This window comes from Vollenhovia emeryi, unplaced genomic scaffold (genome assembly GCF_000949405.1).
Source record: "Vollenhovia emeryi isolate VEMERY1.0 unplaced genomic scaffold, V.emery_V1.0 DF939120.1, whole genome shotgun sequence".
Lineage (NCBI taxonomy): Eukaryota > Metazoa > Arthropoda > Insecta > Hymenoptera > Formicidae > Vollenhovia > Vollenhovia emeryi.
In genome coordinates, this window is record NW_011967246.1 from 1,749,736 (window position 1) to 1,770,221 (window position 20,486).

At 42.7% G+C, this 20,486-nt stretch overlaps 3 protein-coding genes across 6 annotated transcripts in view; 1 reads left to right on the forward strand and 2 right to left on the reverse strand.

Annotated features, from left to right (window-relative positions):
* Positions 1-647, reverse strand: part of LOC105570526 (pre-mRNA-processing factor 19) — a 7,880-nt gene extending 7,233 nt beyond the window's left edge. For 3 of the 4 annotated variants that reach the window (XR_001009590.1, XM_012027792.1, XM_012027794.1), the window contains exon 1: positions 399-647. Coding sequence is in view for 3 of the 4 variants with exons in the window: in XM_012027792.1 (XP_011883182.1) it covers positions 399-417 (19 nt within the window). In the remaining variant the exon portion in view is untranslated. The remainder of the gene's footprint in view (positions 1-398) is intronic. The other variant, XM_012027791.1, reaches the window with a different exon arrangement.
* Positions 648-1,356: 709 nt separating this feature from the next.
* LOC105570527 (UPF0746 protein DDB_G0281095) lies at positions 1,357-4,086 on the forward strand. The gene is made up of 2 exons (XM_012027795.1): positions 1,357-1,606; positions 2,024-4,086. The coding sequence occupies exons 1-2, from the start codon at positions 1,530-1,532 to the stop codon at positions 2,667-2,669; spliced, it is 723 nt and encodes a 240-aa protein (XP_011883185.1). The 5' UTR covers positions 1,357-1,529; the 3' UTR covers positions 2,670-4,086.
* A 2,241-nt stretch (positions 4,087-6,327) lies between these two features.
* The window catches only part of LOC105570528, a 21,559-nt gene continuing 7,400 nt past the window's right edge, over positions 6,328-20,486 (reverse strand). Inside the window, exons 2-10 of the mRNA XM_012027796.1 lie at positions 17,876-17,943; positions 17,125-17,162; positions 16,039-16,076; positions 9,093-9,221; positions 8,935-9,007; positions 8,384-8,784; positions 7,979-8,186; positions 7,457-7,638; positions 6,328-7,009 (exon numbers count right to left, since the gene is read on the reverse strand). Coding sequence (XP_011883186.1) covers positions 6,687-7,009; positions 7,457-7,638; positions 7,979-8,186; positions 8,384-8,784; positions 8,935-9,007; positions 9,093-9,221; positions 16,039-16,076; positions 17,125-17,162; positions 17,876-17,943 — 1,460 coding nt within the window. The 3' untranslated portion in view covers positions 6,328-6,686. The remainder of the gene's footprint in view (positions 7,010-7,456; positions 7,639-7,978; positions 8,187-8,383; positions 8,785-8,934; positions 9,008-9,092; positions 9,222-16,038; positions 16,077-17,124; positions 17,163-17,875; positions 17,944-20,486) is intronic.

Genomic DNA, 20,486 nt, shown 5'->3' on the forward strand with positions numbered 1-20,486 from the left:
TGGATTTATTTCCTTACTCCTACTCCTTACTCCAGCTTACTCCATGTATTGTAGACCAGCCTTCCCATCCAAGTGTTGCCAATTTATGCATTGATTACAAGTTACGTATACGTAACGCATGCACTTGTACTACGAGAAATTCGTGTCTCCGTAAAGTGTTCTCCTTGCAGCGGACTGTCTGTTTTACATATTACAGTCGCGTCACAATTGTACGCTCGTTAGTGAAAATGCGGTAAAGCGTGCTCTAGGTTATGTTACTCGACTACGCCGGTATGAAACTCCCGGACTTTTTCGGCGTAGTGTCGCGCTGCGAGGGTCGTCGCGCAAATCGAAAAGTCAGCAGGGTCAAAGGGAACGATAGCGCAACCGTATGAACTACACAAATCGCGGATACTCACTCGCACAAGATAACGCCATTTTCCCGGTTAACGCGAGACGCCTTCAACAGCCCGGTCTTCCTTCTGCCGCTTCGCCGAATCTTTCGGGCGTCATGAAGTGTTCGCGGACATTAGACACGTTCGGTCGAAAGTTGTGCGTGCGGGCCCGGTTTTCCGCGCATGCGCGGCGAACGCGCTATATTTGTAAAGTACTTGACGCAGACAACGTTCAATTTCTAGTCAATTGACTGAACGCGTTTGAAAAGATTTCACTCTTCACGAGGGGAACAACGCGCTTTGTTATTCACGAGAAAAGGTACGCCGCGCCTTGAAATGACCGTGATACGCCTTTTCCTCAAGTTTAGGTGCGATTTATTTTAAAGACGGCGTCAATGGTCGCGTTCAGCAGATACAACTGTTGAGTGAGCGCTCAATGGCCGCGTTTAGCAGACGCAACTGTTGAGTGAGGGCGACGTCCCATGGAGCGGAATACGCGGAAGCGGAATCAGCGGATCGCCAATCACAAGACCGTTTCGACGGAATTTTTGAAAGGGCTCTATCAGAATAATCTTGCGATTGGCGATCCGCTGATTCCGCTTCCGCGTATTCCGCTCCATGGGACGCCACCCTGAGCGCTCAATGATTTCTTAACATGATTGGCTGGATCTAAAAGTATTAACCAATGGCTGCATTCAGCAGACATGACTGTTGAGTGAGCGCTCAGTGATTTCTTAATATGATTGGCTGGATCTAAAAGTATTAACCAATCATACTGAGCGCTCACTCAACAGTTGTGTCTGCTGAACGCGTCCAATCATACAGAGCGCTCACTCAACAGTTGTATCTGCTGAACGCGGCCATTGATTTCTTAATATGATTGGCTGGATCTAAAAGTATTAACCAATCATACTGAGCGCTCACTCAACAGTTGTGTCTGCTGAACGCGGCCATTGATCCTCGGTGCGCGCCGTCAGACGGCGCTGCGTGCGCCGTCGCGAGCTCGCCGATCAGATCATCAGAGTTTGTTGGCCCCCCAGGCCCTGCGGTCGGCATCTGGCCTCGCGCGATGATTAGATTAATTAGGTCGTACGGTTAGACTCGCGGTCCAGTTTGTTGGGTCCGAGCGGGTGACACTCGTTGACACTCGTCACTATGGCTTCCCTGGTCGCGGATTACGGGACTTCCTCGGGCTCGGACGGCGAGGCGGACGACGACGTTTCGGACAATGCGTAAGTTTGGGCCTTTGCGCAAAAACCGCCCCCTCCCCCGTTTGTTTTCGCTCTCGGTCTCTTTCGCGAGCTCGGACGTGGGGCTCGCACGAAAATATTTTGCTAAGCGGAAGATCTCGAATGCGTAAGTTCGGGCCGTTGCGCGGAAACGGCTCGCCCTCCGTTTGTTCTCGCTCCCGAGCTTCGGCGCGAGACGCAAACGCCACTGCGAGCTCCGGCGTGGGGCTCGCGCGAGAATGTCTTGCAAAACTCGACCGTCTTTCGTGCAAGACAATTGCGTCCCTTAATGCTATCGACGGATATTAAATTGCGGAGAGGAAAGACACACTTTGCCGTGCGTTCGTTTGAGTTCAGCAACCGGTATATACGTACAGAATGCGGCTTGTTCTTTGTAATCTGATATTGCCTCACCGTTAGCTTTAAGGGTGCCGAGCAGGTGGAGTCGGAGAGGGAGGAGGACGAGGAAGAGGAGGATAACAAGGAGGAGAACGGTGGACACGTGAGAGTAACCGAAACGACAGCTTCCAGAGAAAAGCTTCCATTGCCGACGCCAGATTTCAACAGCGCGCCCACATTGCTGAGGACCTCGGTGTTCCTGAATCCGTTCGTCGAGGCGGAGCGGGCGAAGAGCGCGATTCTGGAGAAGCACGTCAAGATGACGCCCACGCTGGACGACACGAAGATGATAAACGGCCGCAAGATCTGCTGGAACTATCGGAAGGGCCGCTGCCGCTTCGGCCACAACTGCACCTTCGCCCATGACTCGGATCTGCATCGCAGCGCGGCCGAATTGGAGGCCCTGCGAACTCCGCAGGAGACGCTGGTCTGTCAGACTCGATATAACGGACAGCAGCAGCAGCAACAGCAACAGCAGCAGCAGCAGCAGTTACCGCCACTTGCGAACGACGACGAGAACGAGGTGGATCAAGAGAACAATCAGACGGCGAACAGGAAGCGTAAGAAGAGGCCCGGCTTGTGCCAACTGTTGGTTCCGAGTAAGAAGATCTACAAGCAGTTCAAAGCGCAACAACAGCAGCAGCAGCAGCAAACCAAAACTAGATGAATACTATTCCTTCGTTTGGCATAGTAGTAGGGGATGAGATTGTCTTCTAGCCGAATCGTTATGTATCTTTTGCGAATCGGAAAAGTGCACGTATGAGCAGTTTCCCCGGTGCGACATTAAACGGATCTTGCAGAAGCTTTTAACGGACGAGATAATTGCGGCAAGGATTTTCTGAAAAGAATAATTCGGAAGATTTTTTAGCGGACACGTAAATTATGAGAGAGCAAAAGTCATAGGAGAAATGGGAAAGGATCATTGCGAAGAGAGCTTTTAATTCGCTCTCGAGACTCGAATTTCAAGTCTTTTTATCAGCAGAGTGGAAGCTATTAACGTACAACGATGGGACTAATCGAGATCTCGTCTTAGATTAATATATTCAATTAAACGGCTGCGCGAGCAAAATCGACGTAGATGTACAGAGAAAGGAGAAGGGAAATTCTGATTTATGCTTCCAATGCGAATAAACGATGTGTAGGATAGGAAACTGTATCCGAGAACCTTTCGTCTCGCATAAATTCGCAAGAGACTCCACCCGATGCGTGCGTAGCCTTCTTAAAATTTGTCTTTCGTAACGCAACGAATGCGTGAGACATGTCTTCTCGTTATCTTGTTTTCCCGTATTTATCATTACTAGCCAATTATTTACTAGACACTCGATAATGCTGTTCGTTCGCGAGAATACCAAATGACAGCCCACTGTATAATGGAATCCAGGCGCAGAGTATGTAATAATATATGATGTTATTCGTCGAATTTGGAGTAGCCCTTCCCGCATACAAAGAGTCATATACCTGATATATAATACTTCCATGCGTTTCTGTGAATTTAGGATTAATCCAAGCGCAATTGCTCGATTGTATTGCTCTTTTTTTTTATAAGACAAATGTTTCTTTTACATTTCCTTGTAACTGCGGTCGACGAGACAAATTTGATGCTCTGAGACGGATGCAATTGCAACACTGGTAGATATTGCGAATGACGGAGAAGTCGTTTACTAATACATTAATCTTTCTAACGAAAAATTAATTACGCTAATAGGTCGAAGCAAAATAGAAGGACGAACTAAATGTTTACCCAGCTTCATCCACTTCAAGTGGTTAAACAGTGTTTTACTAACACGTTAATTACCTGTTGGAAAAGAAGAAAATAATAAGTAATTATGATAATAGATCAAAATAGGAGGAACAGTGAGAAACCAAGAGTTTAGTTGAACTATCGTGATTCAAAAGAGGCTCCTCAGGTTTCCGAGGATTTCTAAAAGGTTGCCAATAAATGATTCAGCTGTGCTGAAACAACGTCTCGCTTAATTTGTACTCTCTTCTATACCCAATATATCAATAAAATATATGTAATAAGCGCATAAAAAAGGTCATTAAAGGATTGCCACAATTGAAAAGGGCAAATATTTTAAACTTAATACAATAGATAAAATCTGGTAAAAGTGCGCCTTTCTTTTCCAAACCTGTTCAAAACATGTATCTTTAGTCAAAAGATTGTTCTAAAGATTTGTCCAGAGACATCGAGTATTAATTAAAAGAATAAATTTTTCTTAAAAAAATTATTTGTTGAGACACTTTGAATAGGTTTAGCACATGGTGAAGACATAAGACATGATAGGCACGTGACATTGTTTTATTAGACGCTTATAGATACAACGTTCTGTTTTCTCAGATCCATTATCTACGTAAACTGAGTGCGCATTGATAACTCACTGTTGCATCATTGAATGAAAATATAGACTTTCGTGTTTTTTATACATATATATATTTTATATATAATATATATACATATATATTTCTTTCTCTTTATTTCCGCGAATGAATGTTTCACAGGCACTTTGTCTCTAAACAGTGGCAAAAATTTGTGAATGATCAGTTTGGCGTGTAGAAAATGCGAAAGCGACACGTGTGGCTAAGCGTCATCGCAGAATTCATCACCAAGTTTTAGGGTCACGAGCAAAATATAAAGATCTCGCAAATCACATCTCTATAATCATCTCTCTTAGTCATACTCTTATAATCTCTTTCTTTTCAGCAATTTCCTCATCCCGCTATCCGTGAGATCTCTCGCAATTACATCGACAACACATAGTACAATTAATCACAGAAGTAGGTAGATTCGATAAAAATAATTGCGCCACATTATATATAGTTAACTTAATTACTTCTATAGGCAAGCGCACCTATTAAGTACTGATATATTCGATCGTTAAGAGTTCGCCGTGATTGCAACAGGCTATTTTACGCCATTGCCATATTTTTAGTGAGTTATCAGATTACAATTTTTGGAGATCTAAAAACTTAAGAATTGCTACATACTAAAGGAATATATACAAGTCTCAGAAAGTTTGAGAGAATACTCTATATAAAAAGTGAGAAAACTTTGGTTTGCTCGACGATAAAAGGGAGACTTAATCACTCAAAAATATTCCTAATACAGCCTTGCACTATTCTCAATCCTTAAAGTTAAAGAATTTTATATATCATAATTCAATTGTCTCCTATCAAAAGTGAAATTCCAAAAGATTTAAAAAAAAACAAGGTATAAATATATGTAATCGTTGAAAACAATGTTCGAATAACACAATTAAAAAGTTTTACAGGTCTCAAATCTTTCCTCTTTACTTAAAAAGTCATTACTCTGCGATCAATCAAGCTAATTTTAATCTAAACATTTAAAAATTTACACTTTCCGATCTTAATTAGAAAACAATCACATTATATATCTGCGAGCGGTTTGTACCAAAGTTACCACTAGGTAAAATTCGTGCTTCAAGAATTTTACGAAAAATTTTAATATCAATTTCTCTTTTCTGATACACGTAGAAATTTATACAAGTGCTAAAGATCTGATAGCTCACTTTAAAATGTTACTTTGATATTATTGTATCACCTAAGTATCGACCAAAATACTACTATATCGTTGGAACATAACTTTAACGTCTTTGTAACTTTCTTTTTTTTTAACATTAAGTACGTGACTGAGATACTTAACACATTGGAATTCTTTATATTCGAAAAATTTTGCGATAGTCCCAAAAAAATGTTCTAATCGTTCCTTAGGGTATGTGACCCGATAGCGTTGCTGTCTCAAATTCGTCGATATTTTTCTTTCTTCTTGAGACTTTACGTTCCCAAACGCCGAATCCTCGCAACACGATACGCGCATTTCCCTATCACGATCGTTCTTTCGAGCTTTCGAAAGTTGTTAGACAATACTTGAGGAGTATAAAGAGTAAAACTGGAGTAAAGTAAAGCGAAGTACAAACATTTGGTGCATTAATACACATCGCTCAGTGGAGCTATATTGAAAACTTTCTAGGACCTCGTTTCATCAATGTCGCGTAACTTTAGCTCCTGTTCAGTTCGTCTCTAACTCTTCTTTGGCTCATTCTGCTCCTCTTTCATGTAGAAATTAAAAAAAAAGCGATGAGTTACGGTGAATCATGGTAAAACTTAATTTCTACTATCGGAAACGACATCAAGTATTACACGAGAGTTTGACCGAAGTGACAATTTGTGAAAGTGACTTTAATCGACTTTTCTCTCCAAATGTTCGTTTTCATCTGGAATTTTAAGGATTTTTACAAATTGTTGATTTTAAAAATGTAAGAAAATGTTAGAAGGGAAAATTTATTATTTAAAAAACTTTAGATATCTTTCTCTCTCTTTCTCGAGACTTTCTGAAATTTCGTGAAAATTTCGTCGTAAATTTTCAAAAAATTTATGCTGGATCCTGATTCTGATCCAAGTCTAATCGACGTTGACGAAACTGGTCGTAAGACCCTCCACGAAAATTTCTTAAGTACGACACGCAAGTTTGATTAAAAAATAGATATTATCTGTTTGAAATTTTAGAAGTCTATCGCGTTAGTAGTTGTTGTTCACTCAATATTAATTCAGATAATTCGCGCCGATACTGATAAAGTTTAAGTCCCTGCTACAGCTCGGACTCGTTCGCGAATTGCTTATTATTAAGAGACTTTATTGTTCCTTGACTTTTCGCATGTCCCACCCATTAGAACCTATTACCAAATCCGTTCTTTTGCGGTTCTACCTTCAACTCTCGTAAACTCTCGTCCGGCCTCATGGTTGAATCACCGTTGCGAATTTCCGGCTCTTGGCCATCGCTGTTTATATTACATCGCTCGGCGAACGTCGCTTTACCGTTCGTCAGACCGTTTTGGGTGCCATTGATGCTCTTGTTGATGATCGCTTGCTGACGACTTGTAATTGAACCCAATGCGCTGCTGGTTTTGCAATCGAGACCGTTACTTTGCACCTCGGTCAGTAGATTCTTCGAAGTCGGAATACCTTGATTCTCTGCCAATTGCATGATGCCTGCAACATGGAATGGCGAGCGCTATTCATATAGTCGCGTTCAGATACAGCGGTTTCTGTCGTTGGTAATCGCTATTATTTCGCGCGATTGAAATACGTGAAGCTCGAATGGCCGGAAAAGTTTGAATCATCGAGCCACGTTTGCGCTTATACGAAAGGTAAGGCCTTTCCAGTCCGAGCATAACAGATACGAGAAAATATGCGAGATGAATCCACTTATGTAACGAAAACAAATGCTCTTATAGTTACAGGATTTAAGCAAAGCTTGGTATCTTGACTGTTTTCATCAAAGATATAGATACAAGTTAGTTCTTGAATTCCTTCGATTTAGCTACAAGAAGCACTGAATTATTTTTCCAGAAGAAAGATACAGATACAGACAGTAACTCTGTATCTTTTTAAAAAAAAAGATACCAAGCTCTGGATTTAAGTACGCCAATACAGTACCGTGCAAATTGTGGCAGTATTTATTGGTGCTGTTCCATTCTTCGCGTAAGCTGAGGTTGAACATGCTGTAATCCGGGTTGCCGGTGACCTCCTTCTCGATCGTCAGGAATTGAGGCAGAGTGTTTTTCAGCTCCTCACCCGTCAACGCCGTGTAAGTCTCGAGCAGCATCAAACCTCGACATCTGCAAAGCGTGCACAAAGTTACACTTACAGTAATGCGATATCTTTTCCTCTCTCACGACGAATAAGTACATATGTGAGAGTGAAACAAAAGGATCTGTTTTAACACTTAATAATCAATCGTGAAATTAAAAATTATAACCGAACTGATTATACGAAGTATTTCTAATACATTTCGCATGCAAACGCTAGCGAGCACAGAAAAGCGTAGATTATCTTAGATTCTGTAACAAAGTTCACTTTTTATCGATTCTTCGCTAAGTACATCGACTTTTCTATCGAAGATGGACAGAGTTCTTAGTTCAACGAGTTTATTCGATTATGGAGATATTGGAGTGTTACCTGGGATGCGCCGGTTCTCTGTATATGTCTAACTGGAAATACTGATTGTTGATGAGAAAGCAACGGCGACGCTTGAAGATAGTGAAGTGCGAATCGTCGCGCTGGGCCAACATGTTCAGGTAGTCTCGGTGCGTCAGTTGGGTCTTCACCTCGATCACTTGGCCGCACATCTTCGGTCGGCGAATCGTATGGATATACGACCAGTGACCTAAAAGAAGAGAAAATGCAAATCGTATCGTCGCTCGAATCCGTCTCGTTCGACGTAAGGAAAAGTAAATGTGCGATGCCCAGGCGGACCGTTCGCTCGCAAATACGAAAAATTATCGACAATGACAGACACGAGTAAGTTTTCTCTCCCGAGTGATAAAATTGTGTCAAATGAACAATTGGCGCACGGCGATTCACCTTTCTGGCCGCGCTTGCGTAGACGAGCCTGCATCTTGGGATGGTTGCTCTGGAGGTAATTATGCACGACGTCGAAGTCCTGGAAAGGCGGGAATTCGCCGTCCGCTGGCAGCGGCGCCTTCACAAGGAACTTGACCTTGCGGCTGCTGGCGAGCAACCGGTCGCCGGTGTCGATGCCCAGTTTCTGGCACACGCACTCGATCATCCGGCAGATCTTGGTCTCGAAATCCTGCGAATTGTCGATAACGTCGAAGTACGGGTGGCCCACCCAGGCAGCCGCGGCCTTGTAGTCGAGCTCGCGAGCGAGCTCGACGCCCTCGGAGCGGCACGCGTGTTCCTCCGTGGAGTAAAACTCCTCGGCGCCGTTCGCCGCCGAAATCATGTGGATAATCTGGTTGTACCTGGTCAACACGGGAGAGAAGACGGGATGCTTTACTGATGAAAATATTGACAATTTAAGTATGAGAAGACCAATTTACTAATTGTCAAGAAACGGAAGACAAGAACGAACGTTCGAGTTTGTGAACTTTCTTGTATCCTTAGTTTAATACCTGTTGTCCCTCAGTTCGACGTTGTTCCATCCGTTTGAGGCCATCATAAGCTCCCACTTATCCTTCGAAATGACTGAAAAATTACTCTCGTTAATCCTCACGTTATACTGGGACAATCCCAAACTAATTCAACTGTGTTTTCAGAGATTTCTACTAACAGGCGGAGGCGTCCATCGCACCGCGATCACAGATGATCAGGCAATTCCTCGAACAGCTCTCACCCAGTTGAAAGAACGTGTTCTCGATTTGTATCATCGTGCGCAAAAGATTTTCCTGAAATTTGAACGCTGCAACACACGCGCGAAAGCAAATGCGACATTATACAACGAATGTTCCCGCTCGTTTCGAGGTGTTGTTCGAGTAGGACGAGCTGCACGTGGACCTCGGCGATACTTGAAGCGCTAGCCTGCACAATCGCGCAATTTATCGCGGTAAAGGGAGCCTGAAAGCTCTAAGGAAGAAAGCCCTAGAAATGCCTAGCTCGATAAACTTCCTCGGGAACGGTATTTTCGGAATAACAAGTATACGAGTATACAAGTATACTAATCGCGTTGTCTAAGACGTCTTGTATTAAAGCCCTTTTCAAGCGAGATTCCAGCGAGACGGACGGACGATCCTCGTTTCGTTCAAGTGGCATGTAAAAGAAAAACGAAATTCGCGAATTTCGAATCGGTGTCTTTGATATCTACAGACCCGTGATTTTGTCGGTATTATCTTGCCAATAATGTTGAAAACGGCAGGAAAAGCTGTATCTCGGGTAGCTTCGCCCCGTAGCTGATCGACAAGGAGATTTGTCTCGAGAACGGAGAGACGCGCGAGGACTCGTCTCTCGTCGGCGAGAGAATTCTAGAGTGCCTTGCGTACCAAGGCCGAGACACAATGAAGTGTAAAGATAAAAATGTAAGAAATAGGGAACAAAATACATAATATTGTGCCGACACGCAGGACGAGACTACGAGAAGCGATCGATAAGCGGGGAAGATACGGCTACGGGATAAAATAAGCTTCTACAGTCTACTGGACGGCGCGAAAAAGTGCGCCAATTCACTTGCAACGAACTTGTTAATCGGCAAATTGAAAAGACTATCGCGGTATTAATTTCGAAAGTTACGCGAAATTCTGATCACAGATTGTGCCCTTCAATTTCACTTTAGCAATCGGAAATTGTTTCGCGAACTTGGAAATCTTTTTTCGTTTCATTAGATCAATATCTATTTCCAACATTAATTAGATGCTCTTCGTCCTACAATCCCGCGAAGAGAATCAAGTCGAATCAAGTCAAATTTTGTAACGAAAAATTCTAATACAGGAACGATATAATACAATAAATCCCGATTCAATACATTAATAGCGAGACAACTTAACTTTAAAGCAGCAAGTGGGGGAAAATTGAAATATAGAAGAAGATAAAAAACACGGAGAGATAAAATTAAGTGTGGAAACGACCTTACTGGCACTTCTTTATTCTATTATAAAATTTACAACGTTTCGGCCAGTAATATTGGCCCTCTTCACGAACTTACACGAGTACCCGCAAATGTAAGGTTCGTCGAAATTTAAGATGTGAAATTATGTCAAACGTTAAAGACATCGCAGTACATTGTGTCTAGTCATCGGCGTTAGAACACAGAATGTTTTATTTTTGTATTTTAGAATGTTAAATTTTATAATAGAATAAAGAAGTGCCAGTAAGATCGTTTACACACTTAATTTTATTTCTTAAATTCTCGACTGGCGTTAATTTCATCTGCTGTTGGATTGTTACAACACGGAGAGAATTTTCTCTTAAAATTCATCCTGAAAATCGTGAGACAACGTGCGCCGAAAAAAATGATATTGCAACTGGCAGCGACAATTTTCTAGGTACGAAAAAATTACCGAGATGTACAAACGGATACTGCGAAATTGCATATGCTTTGTATTTAATCAATTTAAATGACAGAAGCAGAATTTCTATCTCAACCATTAGCGAATGTCAGGAAGAAAGTCTTTCTGTGGCGCCCATCCATTACAACATTTGATTGTGGTACGTAAACAGTCATTCCTCGCGAAGATTGTAGCCATGGTACCGAAATTCATGCTTATCCAATGTGATTGATTAATATTTGGTCACGAAACCTAAACCTTCCGTAAGGTATTACACGGAGAGAATTTTCCCTCAAAATTTACTCTGAAAATCGTGTAATCATGGGACAACGTGGACAATTGTGTCCCACAATTACAATACTTTCAGGATAAATTTTAAAAGAAGATTCTCCCCGTGTACCAGAGTGTTGCTGCTATAGATTTTGCAGGCTACAAACCATCTTTTAACAGATACAAAAAATAGCGCCAAATTTTTACCGCGACACCTAGAAATCTACCTGCGTTAGTAGGATATCTTTTCAAGTGTGGCGTTTTTTGAAATTTCACCATACATTTTTAGTAAAATGCATACTAAGTAAAATTATATAGTAAAATGTATGGCAAAATTTCAACAAACTCTCATGAAGTTCTTCGAAAAGCCGCGTTGTCCCACAATTATATGATTCTCGGAATAAATCTTAAGAGAAAATTCTCTTCGTGTAGAAATCTCTCCTGATAAAAAAAAGGAAGCCTAAATATTTTCAAACCAATTGCTGATTTCCGTGTACGTCTTACTCTGATACTTTCATCGTGTCTCGGGCCACACTCTAGCGCGATAAACTCGGACTCACCCACGCCGGAATCGACCTCCAGGATCTCCGACCATCTCGCCTCGCTTTTGCAGGAAACCTCGCTTCTGCGATCTAGACGCGAGGATTTCGCGTACGAGGGACACGGGTTCTCCGCTAGAATCAACCTTGATCTTGGCCTCACGTCACCATTGGGAACCGAAGACTCAAGTCGAAAAGAATATCACGCTTTCGCGCGCGCTCATCGAATCGCGAGAGAAGAGGGCGAGGAACTGATAAAAAGGAACTGATAAAAAGAGCCTCGCTGGACGAATTAAGCTTCGTATCTTAATCGGAGTTTGGGATCCCTCGGTTGTTCCCTGCTCCTTTCCGCAGTTCAGGCCTTTTATCTTTTCTTTTTCAAACGAAATTAAATGAACTTTGTTCTCCTCGGACAAACGTAACGGACTTGTAATTAGTGTCAAGGAACTAATATCGTCGACGATGAGAACGAGACGCGTGGGTCGTATTACGCGCTCGAGTTTCGCAAACGTCGGTTTTTCGTCGTTTTCTTCTTCAACTGACGAATGCGCCTTCGCGAAAGAATAGCCGAGCGACAAATGGCAAATAGTAAAGGCGGTAATAATCCGACGTTTTCAGCTTCGGTCCTCCTCGGCTTGTCGCAAGCATCGTAAACGCGAAAACGACGGTTGTTTCTTTTTTTTTCCAATTACTACGTTCCGCGAGGAAGCTGGTTGGTAAAAAATTAAGCTCGCGGAACTTCTCGAAAGCGCCGAACCGTCGCGACGAAATTTAAACCTTTGAAGCATACAATTTGGTATTGAACCTTCTTTTTTGCGAAACTTTGTATACAAGAGTTTTTGGGGTTGCTGATTACGAATCCGTTGCCCGATTTTCATAATTCAAGATGGCGGAATTCAAAACTTAAAAGAACAAACATTAGAGTTAAGGATGAGATAGAGAAGGAGAGGAAGAGCGCTCCGACGACGCGGATTTGCAATACCGAACGCAGCTATTATCGTCAGCGAATTCACACATTCAAATCGAGAAACGATTTGTAATTGTATTTAAAAATGCTATATATTAGCATTTTTAGATGCTACATGTAGCATTCAATACCCCCCTATTCTTTTAAGAATAACATTCAACTGTAATTCAACTATGCTAAGAAACATTATTTAGATATTATTAGGACCCATGGAAACTAAGTTCCAGTTGAAGGTTCTTATAGAATATAAAAAGTAGCGCGCGCGAAATGACGGATGCAAAATTGAAATTTGATCATTTCTTAGAATTTACTCATTCTCGGCACTACTCAGAGCTAACGACGTGGATGTGACGAGTCCTTATTAAATGCCGTAATCAAACGAAAATGCTGAAAAACTTTAAAACTTAAAAAAATTCGTGTACTTTGTATCCGCCATTTTAAATTTTGAAAATCTGACATCAGATTCGTAATGAGCGATCCCTCGTACAACGTTTTCAAGAAATAATCTTAAGAACCTGGTCAATAATGAATTTTTCCGAAAAAAATTGCTGTTTTTCCATATTTGGTTATTTATAAAACTTTTACAATAAATGTTAAAGACTACTCAACTCTTTCTTTATGTTCTTTTATTGCTGAGTTATCAAAAAAATGCCAAAAAAAAACCCGACCTAAATGCTCCAACTAGAAATTAAATGGCCAAAAAAGTAAAGAAGGCCGTAACGTGGGTTACCACCATGCTTCAAAGTGTTAAAGTACGAGATGCAAGCGGATGGGCGTGGAACACAATCCCCCGAATCTCTCATTTCTTTCGCGTTTTTTCCCCCCGCAAACTTGGAGAGATCGCAAACATTTTGCGGAAACTGTTTCACGCGCTTCTCTGGCGAAGGAATCGAGCCGCTTTGAATTGTCTCGTGCTCGTTCGCGAAACAGTTTACCTCGTAGTCGCGCTCGTAAAAGGTGATAATAAAAATGATAAAATCTGTATACAAGAGAATCGAAACGCAGTATATTTGCTGACGGCGATAAAACGTAAGCGGGGGAAGCCTGTGTGACATTTGCGTTCGTTCGTTTCCGTTCAAGGGCGAGCTGATTAAAGTCGCGCGATCGTCTTATGTAAGGGCGCGCGAGCGTTTCGAGAGTGACGACCACCACCGCGACGCGACACGTAGCGAAATTATTATCTTATCTCGGCACCGAAAGTAAAAGTCGCGGCGTACGCGCGACCAGGTGGCATATTTGAATAATAAAAGAATAGAAGACAAAGACGTGCACACCGACCGCTCGGCCGAGCGTGGACAATACGTTTTCAGCGCGAGGTAACGAAGTTATTTGCGGCAGAAATAATGGTGCAAGAGAGAAAATTAAAAATAGAAGCGGGGAATCCCCCCCCCCGAAAGGTGGACCGATTGACGCGGCTGTGCGCGGAGGCTGACAGGGCGATAACGAAACTTCGCGTAACGATCGGACAAAGTCCTCCTCGCGCGACACACCGTGGAACGGAAGGCCAAGTTTAGCGTAAGCCAAGAATCTTAACGTTATGCAATGTACGGGCCATGTTGCGACGAGCTCGATCCCCGCCGCGCTCGTCGCCACGACGTTTTAACTCGAGGGGTAAACAGCTGACCTAAAGCATGTATGTACATACACCAATCCCCAGTGTGCGTTACTCTATCTTTATAACGCCCCAGCAAGACCTAATGCCCAAAAAATGCCTAATAATGCCGCGAGTCTCTACACCACAATGCCCTCAGCGGTTTAACCCTCGTTTTAACTTTACGGGTGAGGTCCACGGCGAAGCTTTCGAGGACCCCGGGGACGTTTCATACGCGACACAACAGGTCGAACTGGTTTCCTTTATCTTTTTTTTTCGCCGTCATCGCGTCGAGAGACGCGAGGTCTTTTTTTCCCTCTGTCTCTCTCTCGCTTTCGCGCCGCAATGCTTGTTGGGATTTTTCCGTCCGCGTTTGTGTTCTCACCGTCGCGATTGCGCCGGTTGACGCAATCCGTCGTGTGACCAGGGTAAGGCGAGTCGTATTACATTTGTCGCATGACAAATTTTTCCAAGCGCGTCAATTGGCCGCGGAATAGAAAAGTTCTCGAGTCTCTGAAGATGTTCTATCCCGCAGTCAGTCAACACGCTTGAACAATTTGCCGTACGACGAATGTAATAGCCTAGAGCCTAATCTACAATGTGCTCTTTGCGCCTAGAAACATTCTATTTTGTAGTCAATAAATACGTTTCAAAAACTTGCGCTGTACCATCGTACACTGTCGACAAATTTTTTAAGCGTTTCGATTTGCTTATATAAACTAGAATGTATCTAGGCGCAGAGAGCACTTTGTAGATTATACTGTAAAAAATTACATGTAAAATTACAATTATCATAGTGGATAATATATTTACATAAGTCAGTAAATTTACACCTTGTACAATAAGTAAACTGCTTGCTTTTAGTTGTAAATTTTACAATTTTTTGTGCTTTTTTATCATGTATAAACAAGTATCTACACAACAAAGAGTAAAATTTTTTTTGTAAAAGTTTTTGTAAAAAAGAAACACAAATTTTTGTATTTCCGTTATTAATAGTGTAATCGCTACACTTATCATGTATGTAATTTTACATATTTTTTTTACAGTGTATAGGCTCAAGGCTGATATATCACATTTGTCGTACGATAAAATTTTTAAGCGCGTTGATTTGCTGCAGAATTAAAAAGTTCTCGAGTCTCTAGAAGTTTCTATCCTGCAGCCAGTCATCACGCTTGAAAAATTTGTCGACGCACAGATGTAATATTAGCCTAATGCATCCAAGCGAGAAATATAAGTCGCACCCGTCGGCGATTTGTTTCGGAAAATCGCGAGAAATTAAAAAAAAAAGAGGGAACGGCCGGCCGACAGTTGAATCGTTAATCCGTGTAATTTCCATCTCGGCTGGATGCGAATCCCGGAACTGTCAGGTCAGACAGTTCGACGCTTCTCCAATTAATCGCGTCAATTACCGTAGCTTCGGGTATCCCGAGCTCGCATCGCGCGGCTCGAAAGTCGTTCCCGCGCGTCCGCGTTATCGAAACTTTTTACGCTTCGAGAGACGCGCGCTGTCAAGAATCGAAAGATCACGTGAGCGTAAAGACCGAATCAGACTAGCGATTGTTGACTCGGGTTGAATTGGAATTGTCGATTGACGACTGTCCTTTAGCCAACGAGAGCGAAGCAGCGATTTAATCGGCTCTCACTGGCTAGAAGACAATCGTCACTCGCCAATCGCGATTGGCGACTGTCCTTTAGCCAATGAGAGCGAAGCAGCGATTTAATCTGCTCTCATTGGCTAGACGACAATCGTCAATCGCCAATCCCAATTCGAGTCAACAATTGCTAGTCTGATTCGGCCTTAAAGAGGAACAGGGGAAAGGGAGAGGGTGAGAACGTGTGCGAAAAGTAGCGATATGATCGGCGGGACTTACCCTCCTCCGCGTTCAGGTCTGAAAACTTGATGCCGCCACTGAAATGGAAAGAAAGCAGACGGCAGATATGAGACAATTTGCGTGAGGCATTCGCGCGGCTACGACGCGACGCGTTTAAACTAATTGAGCTTAATCGAACGTGTTTGCAGAGCGCAATTGCGACGCCGGGACGGGCTTAAGTAATCCCGCAGCTGCAAGCGCAGCCAATTGAAGGAGCTTATCGTTACGTGGACCATCTAGAAGTGTTTGGACGTCTGTCTATCGGAACACCACGACTATGTACCAACGTTTCTCTCGAAATGGAATCAACGCGCGAACGCGCAGAATTTTTCAGAGTCGAGTGATCTTCAAGTTTATCGCGTAGCTTTTCGACGAGATGCAAATTATTCGTTCAATTTTTGCAGCCTGTCTCGCGAATTCTCCTTCGCGACACTTGACTTCGAACACGCGACTCGAACGAGAGCGAGTGGCGGGCGAGCGGCTTTATTTCGCTCCTCAGAGACCTCTTTTAACCCTGCAATGCGTAAAATGCACGCACATGCACGAGAGGGTTTTTCGCGAGACGTTTCGTAACGTCCTCTCGTTATCTCACCTTTCGAGTTTTCGAGCGCAACTAATTTTTTCGAAGTGCCCGAATGAAAAATTCGAGAATCGTGGTGTATTTCGTCAAATTTCATCGCCCTTCGTGCCCAAGACGCATCTGTTATCCGGCGTCTACTTGTAAAATTTTGAGCACATGCGATGCACTTTGACGAAAGTTCAGTGCTCAAAAAATCGAAAGGTGATATAACTTTGGCTGGTACTGCACGGTCTACAGCGTTTCCTGTAAATTTCGACAAATTTTCAAACTGATCTGAGAGTACTCTTTCCAATGTCCAATTTTATAAATCCTCCGAGATTATATCTCTCGATCTAGTTTCGCTCCCCGGACGTTCTTCATCGTGGAAGCATTCCAGGGTTAATGCGAAAGAAAACCGTACTCGTCCGTGGGTGACTCTCGTCCCAACTTCTCTCTCTCTCTTTCTCGCTTTTCTTTTTCTTTCTTTCTTTTTTTTTTGGTAAACTTGTGATCGTATAATTGCATACCTGAGCAGCACGGTCGCTGTCTCGGGGACACGGAACACCTGAAAAAGAAGACAACCACCGCTCTATCGAATCCAAAACGAAGGGTAAGAGCCCCCCGAAACTAGATCGCGTCTCCTTTCGGAATCTCTGCTCGGCTGCAGAGCCTCAATTCGCGACAAATTGATCTGATTTACAACATTCAATTGGAACGACTTAAAGATCATTGCTGATGATAACATTTCTTTTTCTCTTCAAGAAAGACTCGACATCGGGACAGGATCGATTGAAATACGTTCCGCAAAGCTCTCGACGAGCTGACATTTTATAATCGACCTCCGCACGGAATTACGACTCACCGGTGCGACTTACGGCTAGGTAGAATCTCGCTCCAGAGAGAGACGAGCTATGGAAAAAGCTAGATTATGCCACAAATGTATTATCCTTGACTCGAATTATCGTATAGCACGCGACAATCGAACGACGTACCGCAAGTAGTACGGGCAGACTCTAGAATGATAATCGTCCCCTTTTCTTGGCTATGCCGTCAATAACGAAGCCTGCGTTAACGTTAAGTTACTGTACACGGCATCTGCCGAATCGAAAGCTAACGTGGCAATCGAGCGGGCGCTCCGCTCGGAGAGAGAAAATGCGAAAGGTCAGTCGGAGGTGAAAACTCGCAACGAAGATCTCTCTGTTTCTCCCTTTTCTCTCTCCCTTTCTTTCGGGGGAAAGTCTTTTTCGTTCTTCAAAGAGCAAAGGGGCTTCTACCTACCTTCCAGCCCATGTTCTCGAAGAATGTGCACAGCCTGGTCTGTCCGGTCGTCTTGCCGCCGCATGGTCCTGCAATTGCGAACACGTGGATTAGGCGCAGGGTTGGCTGGAAAAGTCCAGGGGGTGGAAAAGAAACTATAGTAAATTCCAGTTTTTACCGCCCCGGACTTCATCCAATGGAATAAATTGGCAAAAATTATAAAGATAACTAACACTTAATTAAAATATATTTATATAAGTATTAGTCAGTTTTATAGTCTTTATGAAAAAAGACGTTTGTTTAAAATACTAAATCATAGATATTAATCAATATTTTAAGAAGAAACCAATATAATAAGTTTTTTACGAGGGGGAAACCGCTGATCAAAATCTTGTACACCAATGCCCACTAATGCCTAGCAATGCCCAGTAATGTCGCAAATCTGTACATCACAATGCCCTCAGCGGTTTCCCCCTCGATTTTTCAGAAAAAAATTGTTTTATTGAAATTAATACACATTTTTAAAACGAGAACTTCGGAGGTACTAAATTTTACATTAATTTTTAGTTTATGCGGGAAACAATTAATACTTTTTTGCAGTGCTTTCTAAAAGTTTTCTACTTATATTATCGTTTTCAACAGAGAAGACCAGTTTTTGCCGGTTTTTACCACTGACATTTATCCAAAAAAATGTAGAATTTTGCCAACTCTGATTAGGCGGGCCGCACCGAGGCTCCTCCGCGAAAATTTCGCGAGACCGAAGGTCGTGTCCGCGCGCGCAAGAAGCCTTCTACCTCGCGACGTCTTCCTCCTCCCTCGTTTCGCGTTACGTAAAGTGACGTGAGCGTGCGACAAGGCGGACGTCAATAAAAGTCAAATTGATTGCAATTGCTGCGCGCCGGCACGATTATTAAACTCGCGACGACGTTTATGCATAGCGTGCTCGTTGTGCATCGGGAGCGACGGCGAATGTTTTTTTTTTTTCAGTCTACACCGATCTGATCCCGAAATAAACCGCGCGATCGAAAAGTTCAGAAAAGTTCCAGAAATTCTCCCCTGCAATCTAATCTAACGTCCACCTTTATTCCAAAATTAGATAGAACAGAACTCCCTGGTCCTCCTTCGCTCGTCCCGCAAAAAATGTCATTTTCCCCTTCGAGGAATGAAAAAAAAACAATACTATCCTTTTTATTTATCTTTGAAATTTTCGAGAAAGATAACCGCCCTCTTGTAAAATTCTTTCTTTTCGCTGTAATTAGTCTTCCTTTCGCAACGAAGCTCGTTAGACTTTCGTCTAATCGCATTGATGTCTAAAAAAAGCTCGGTGTTTCTCTCGAGAGAAAAGAATATCTTATTTTCTTTCGTGTTTTCGGACACGTTGCCGCGTCACCCTCGCGATTTCGTAGCAATTAGATTTCCGGCGAAGTAAAGAGAAGCACATGGCGTAAGTTTCTTTCAAATTGCATATATTCGTAAGCAACTCAAAGTTTCCCGCGTTCCTCCTGCGATCCTCCCGTAAAATATGTAACGGAATTCTCTCCTCCGAGAAATAAAAAAACAATGATGTTATCTTCGAGATTTTCGAGAAGGATATTCGCTCTCTTGTAAGATTCTTTTTTTTACTGTAATTTTTCTTCCTTTCGCAACAAAGCTCGCGAGACTTTCGCAGATCTCTTATCCGAATCTCTAACCAAAGCTCGGTGTCTTCGAGAGAAAGGAATATCTTATTTTCTTCCGTTTTTTTCGGACACGTTGCCGCGTCATCCTCGCGATCTCGTGAAAATTAGGCTAGTATTCATAGTCAGATTTTACATTCAAGACCGTCTTAAGTTTATCTTAAGATGCTGTATGGAACATTTCATTGGCTACGGAGTATCTAAAGATGATCCTAAGACGACCTTAAATAGAAGATCTGATTATGAATACCGGCCTTAGTTTTCCGGTGAAATAAAGAGAAGCACGTGGCTCAAGTTTCTTTCAAGTTTCCTCTACGATATATTTGCAAGCAACTCGAAGTCTTCCGCATTCTGTCGTAAAATCGACGTTTGGTTCGATCAATACGTGTTTTGCAATTCTCGCGTCGCTCAGCAACCAGAGATAATTGTCGTCCGCGAAAAGATAACGCGTCGTACAGCGATAAGGTCGAGTCCGAGAAGGCTGGCGATCGTGTTGCTGCGAAATTTACTCGAGTCACTTCCGGTTTTATCTGCTGTAACGATAAATACAAGCATGAAGAAATATCGCTTATCGAAGGAAAAAATAACCGTGATTCATACGACGCGGGCGGCCGTCTGAGAAATGTCTGAGTGGTACTTGGCCACGAGGTTTTATATTCTAAACATCTCGGCTATCGCTGATAAACTCGGTACAGGCGAGTAACGCCGGGGTGTTTCTCAACGAGACTCTCGCGCGCTGTAATAATTACGCACGCGAGATTAACGCGGGCAACAGATAAGTAACGAACAAAGAAAACGACTAATAAAACGAGCGGGGTAGACTCGCATAGATCTATCTTTGGTTTCTTTTGTCTCGTTTGAGAGTTCTTACACTAAATTATGTTAAATTATGTCAGTTCGAAAGATTAACGGAGGTGGATTGGCCTTCGAGATCAGAGATCAGTGTAATTTACTTA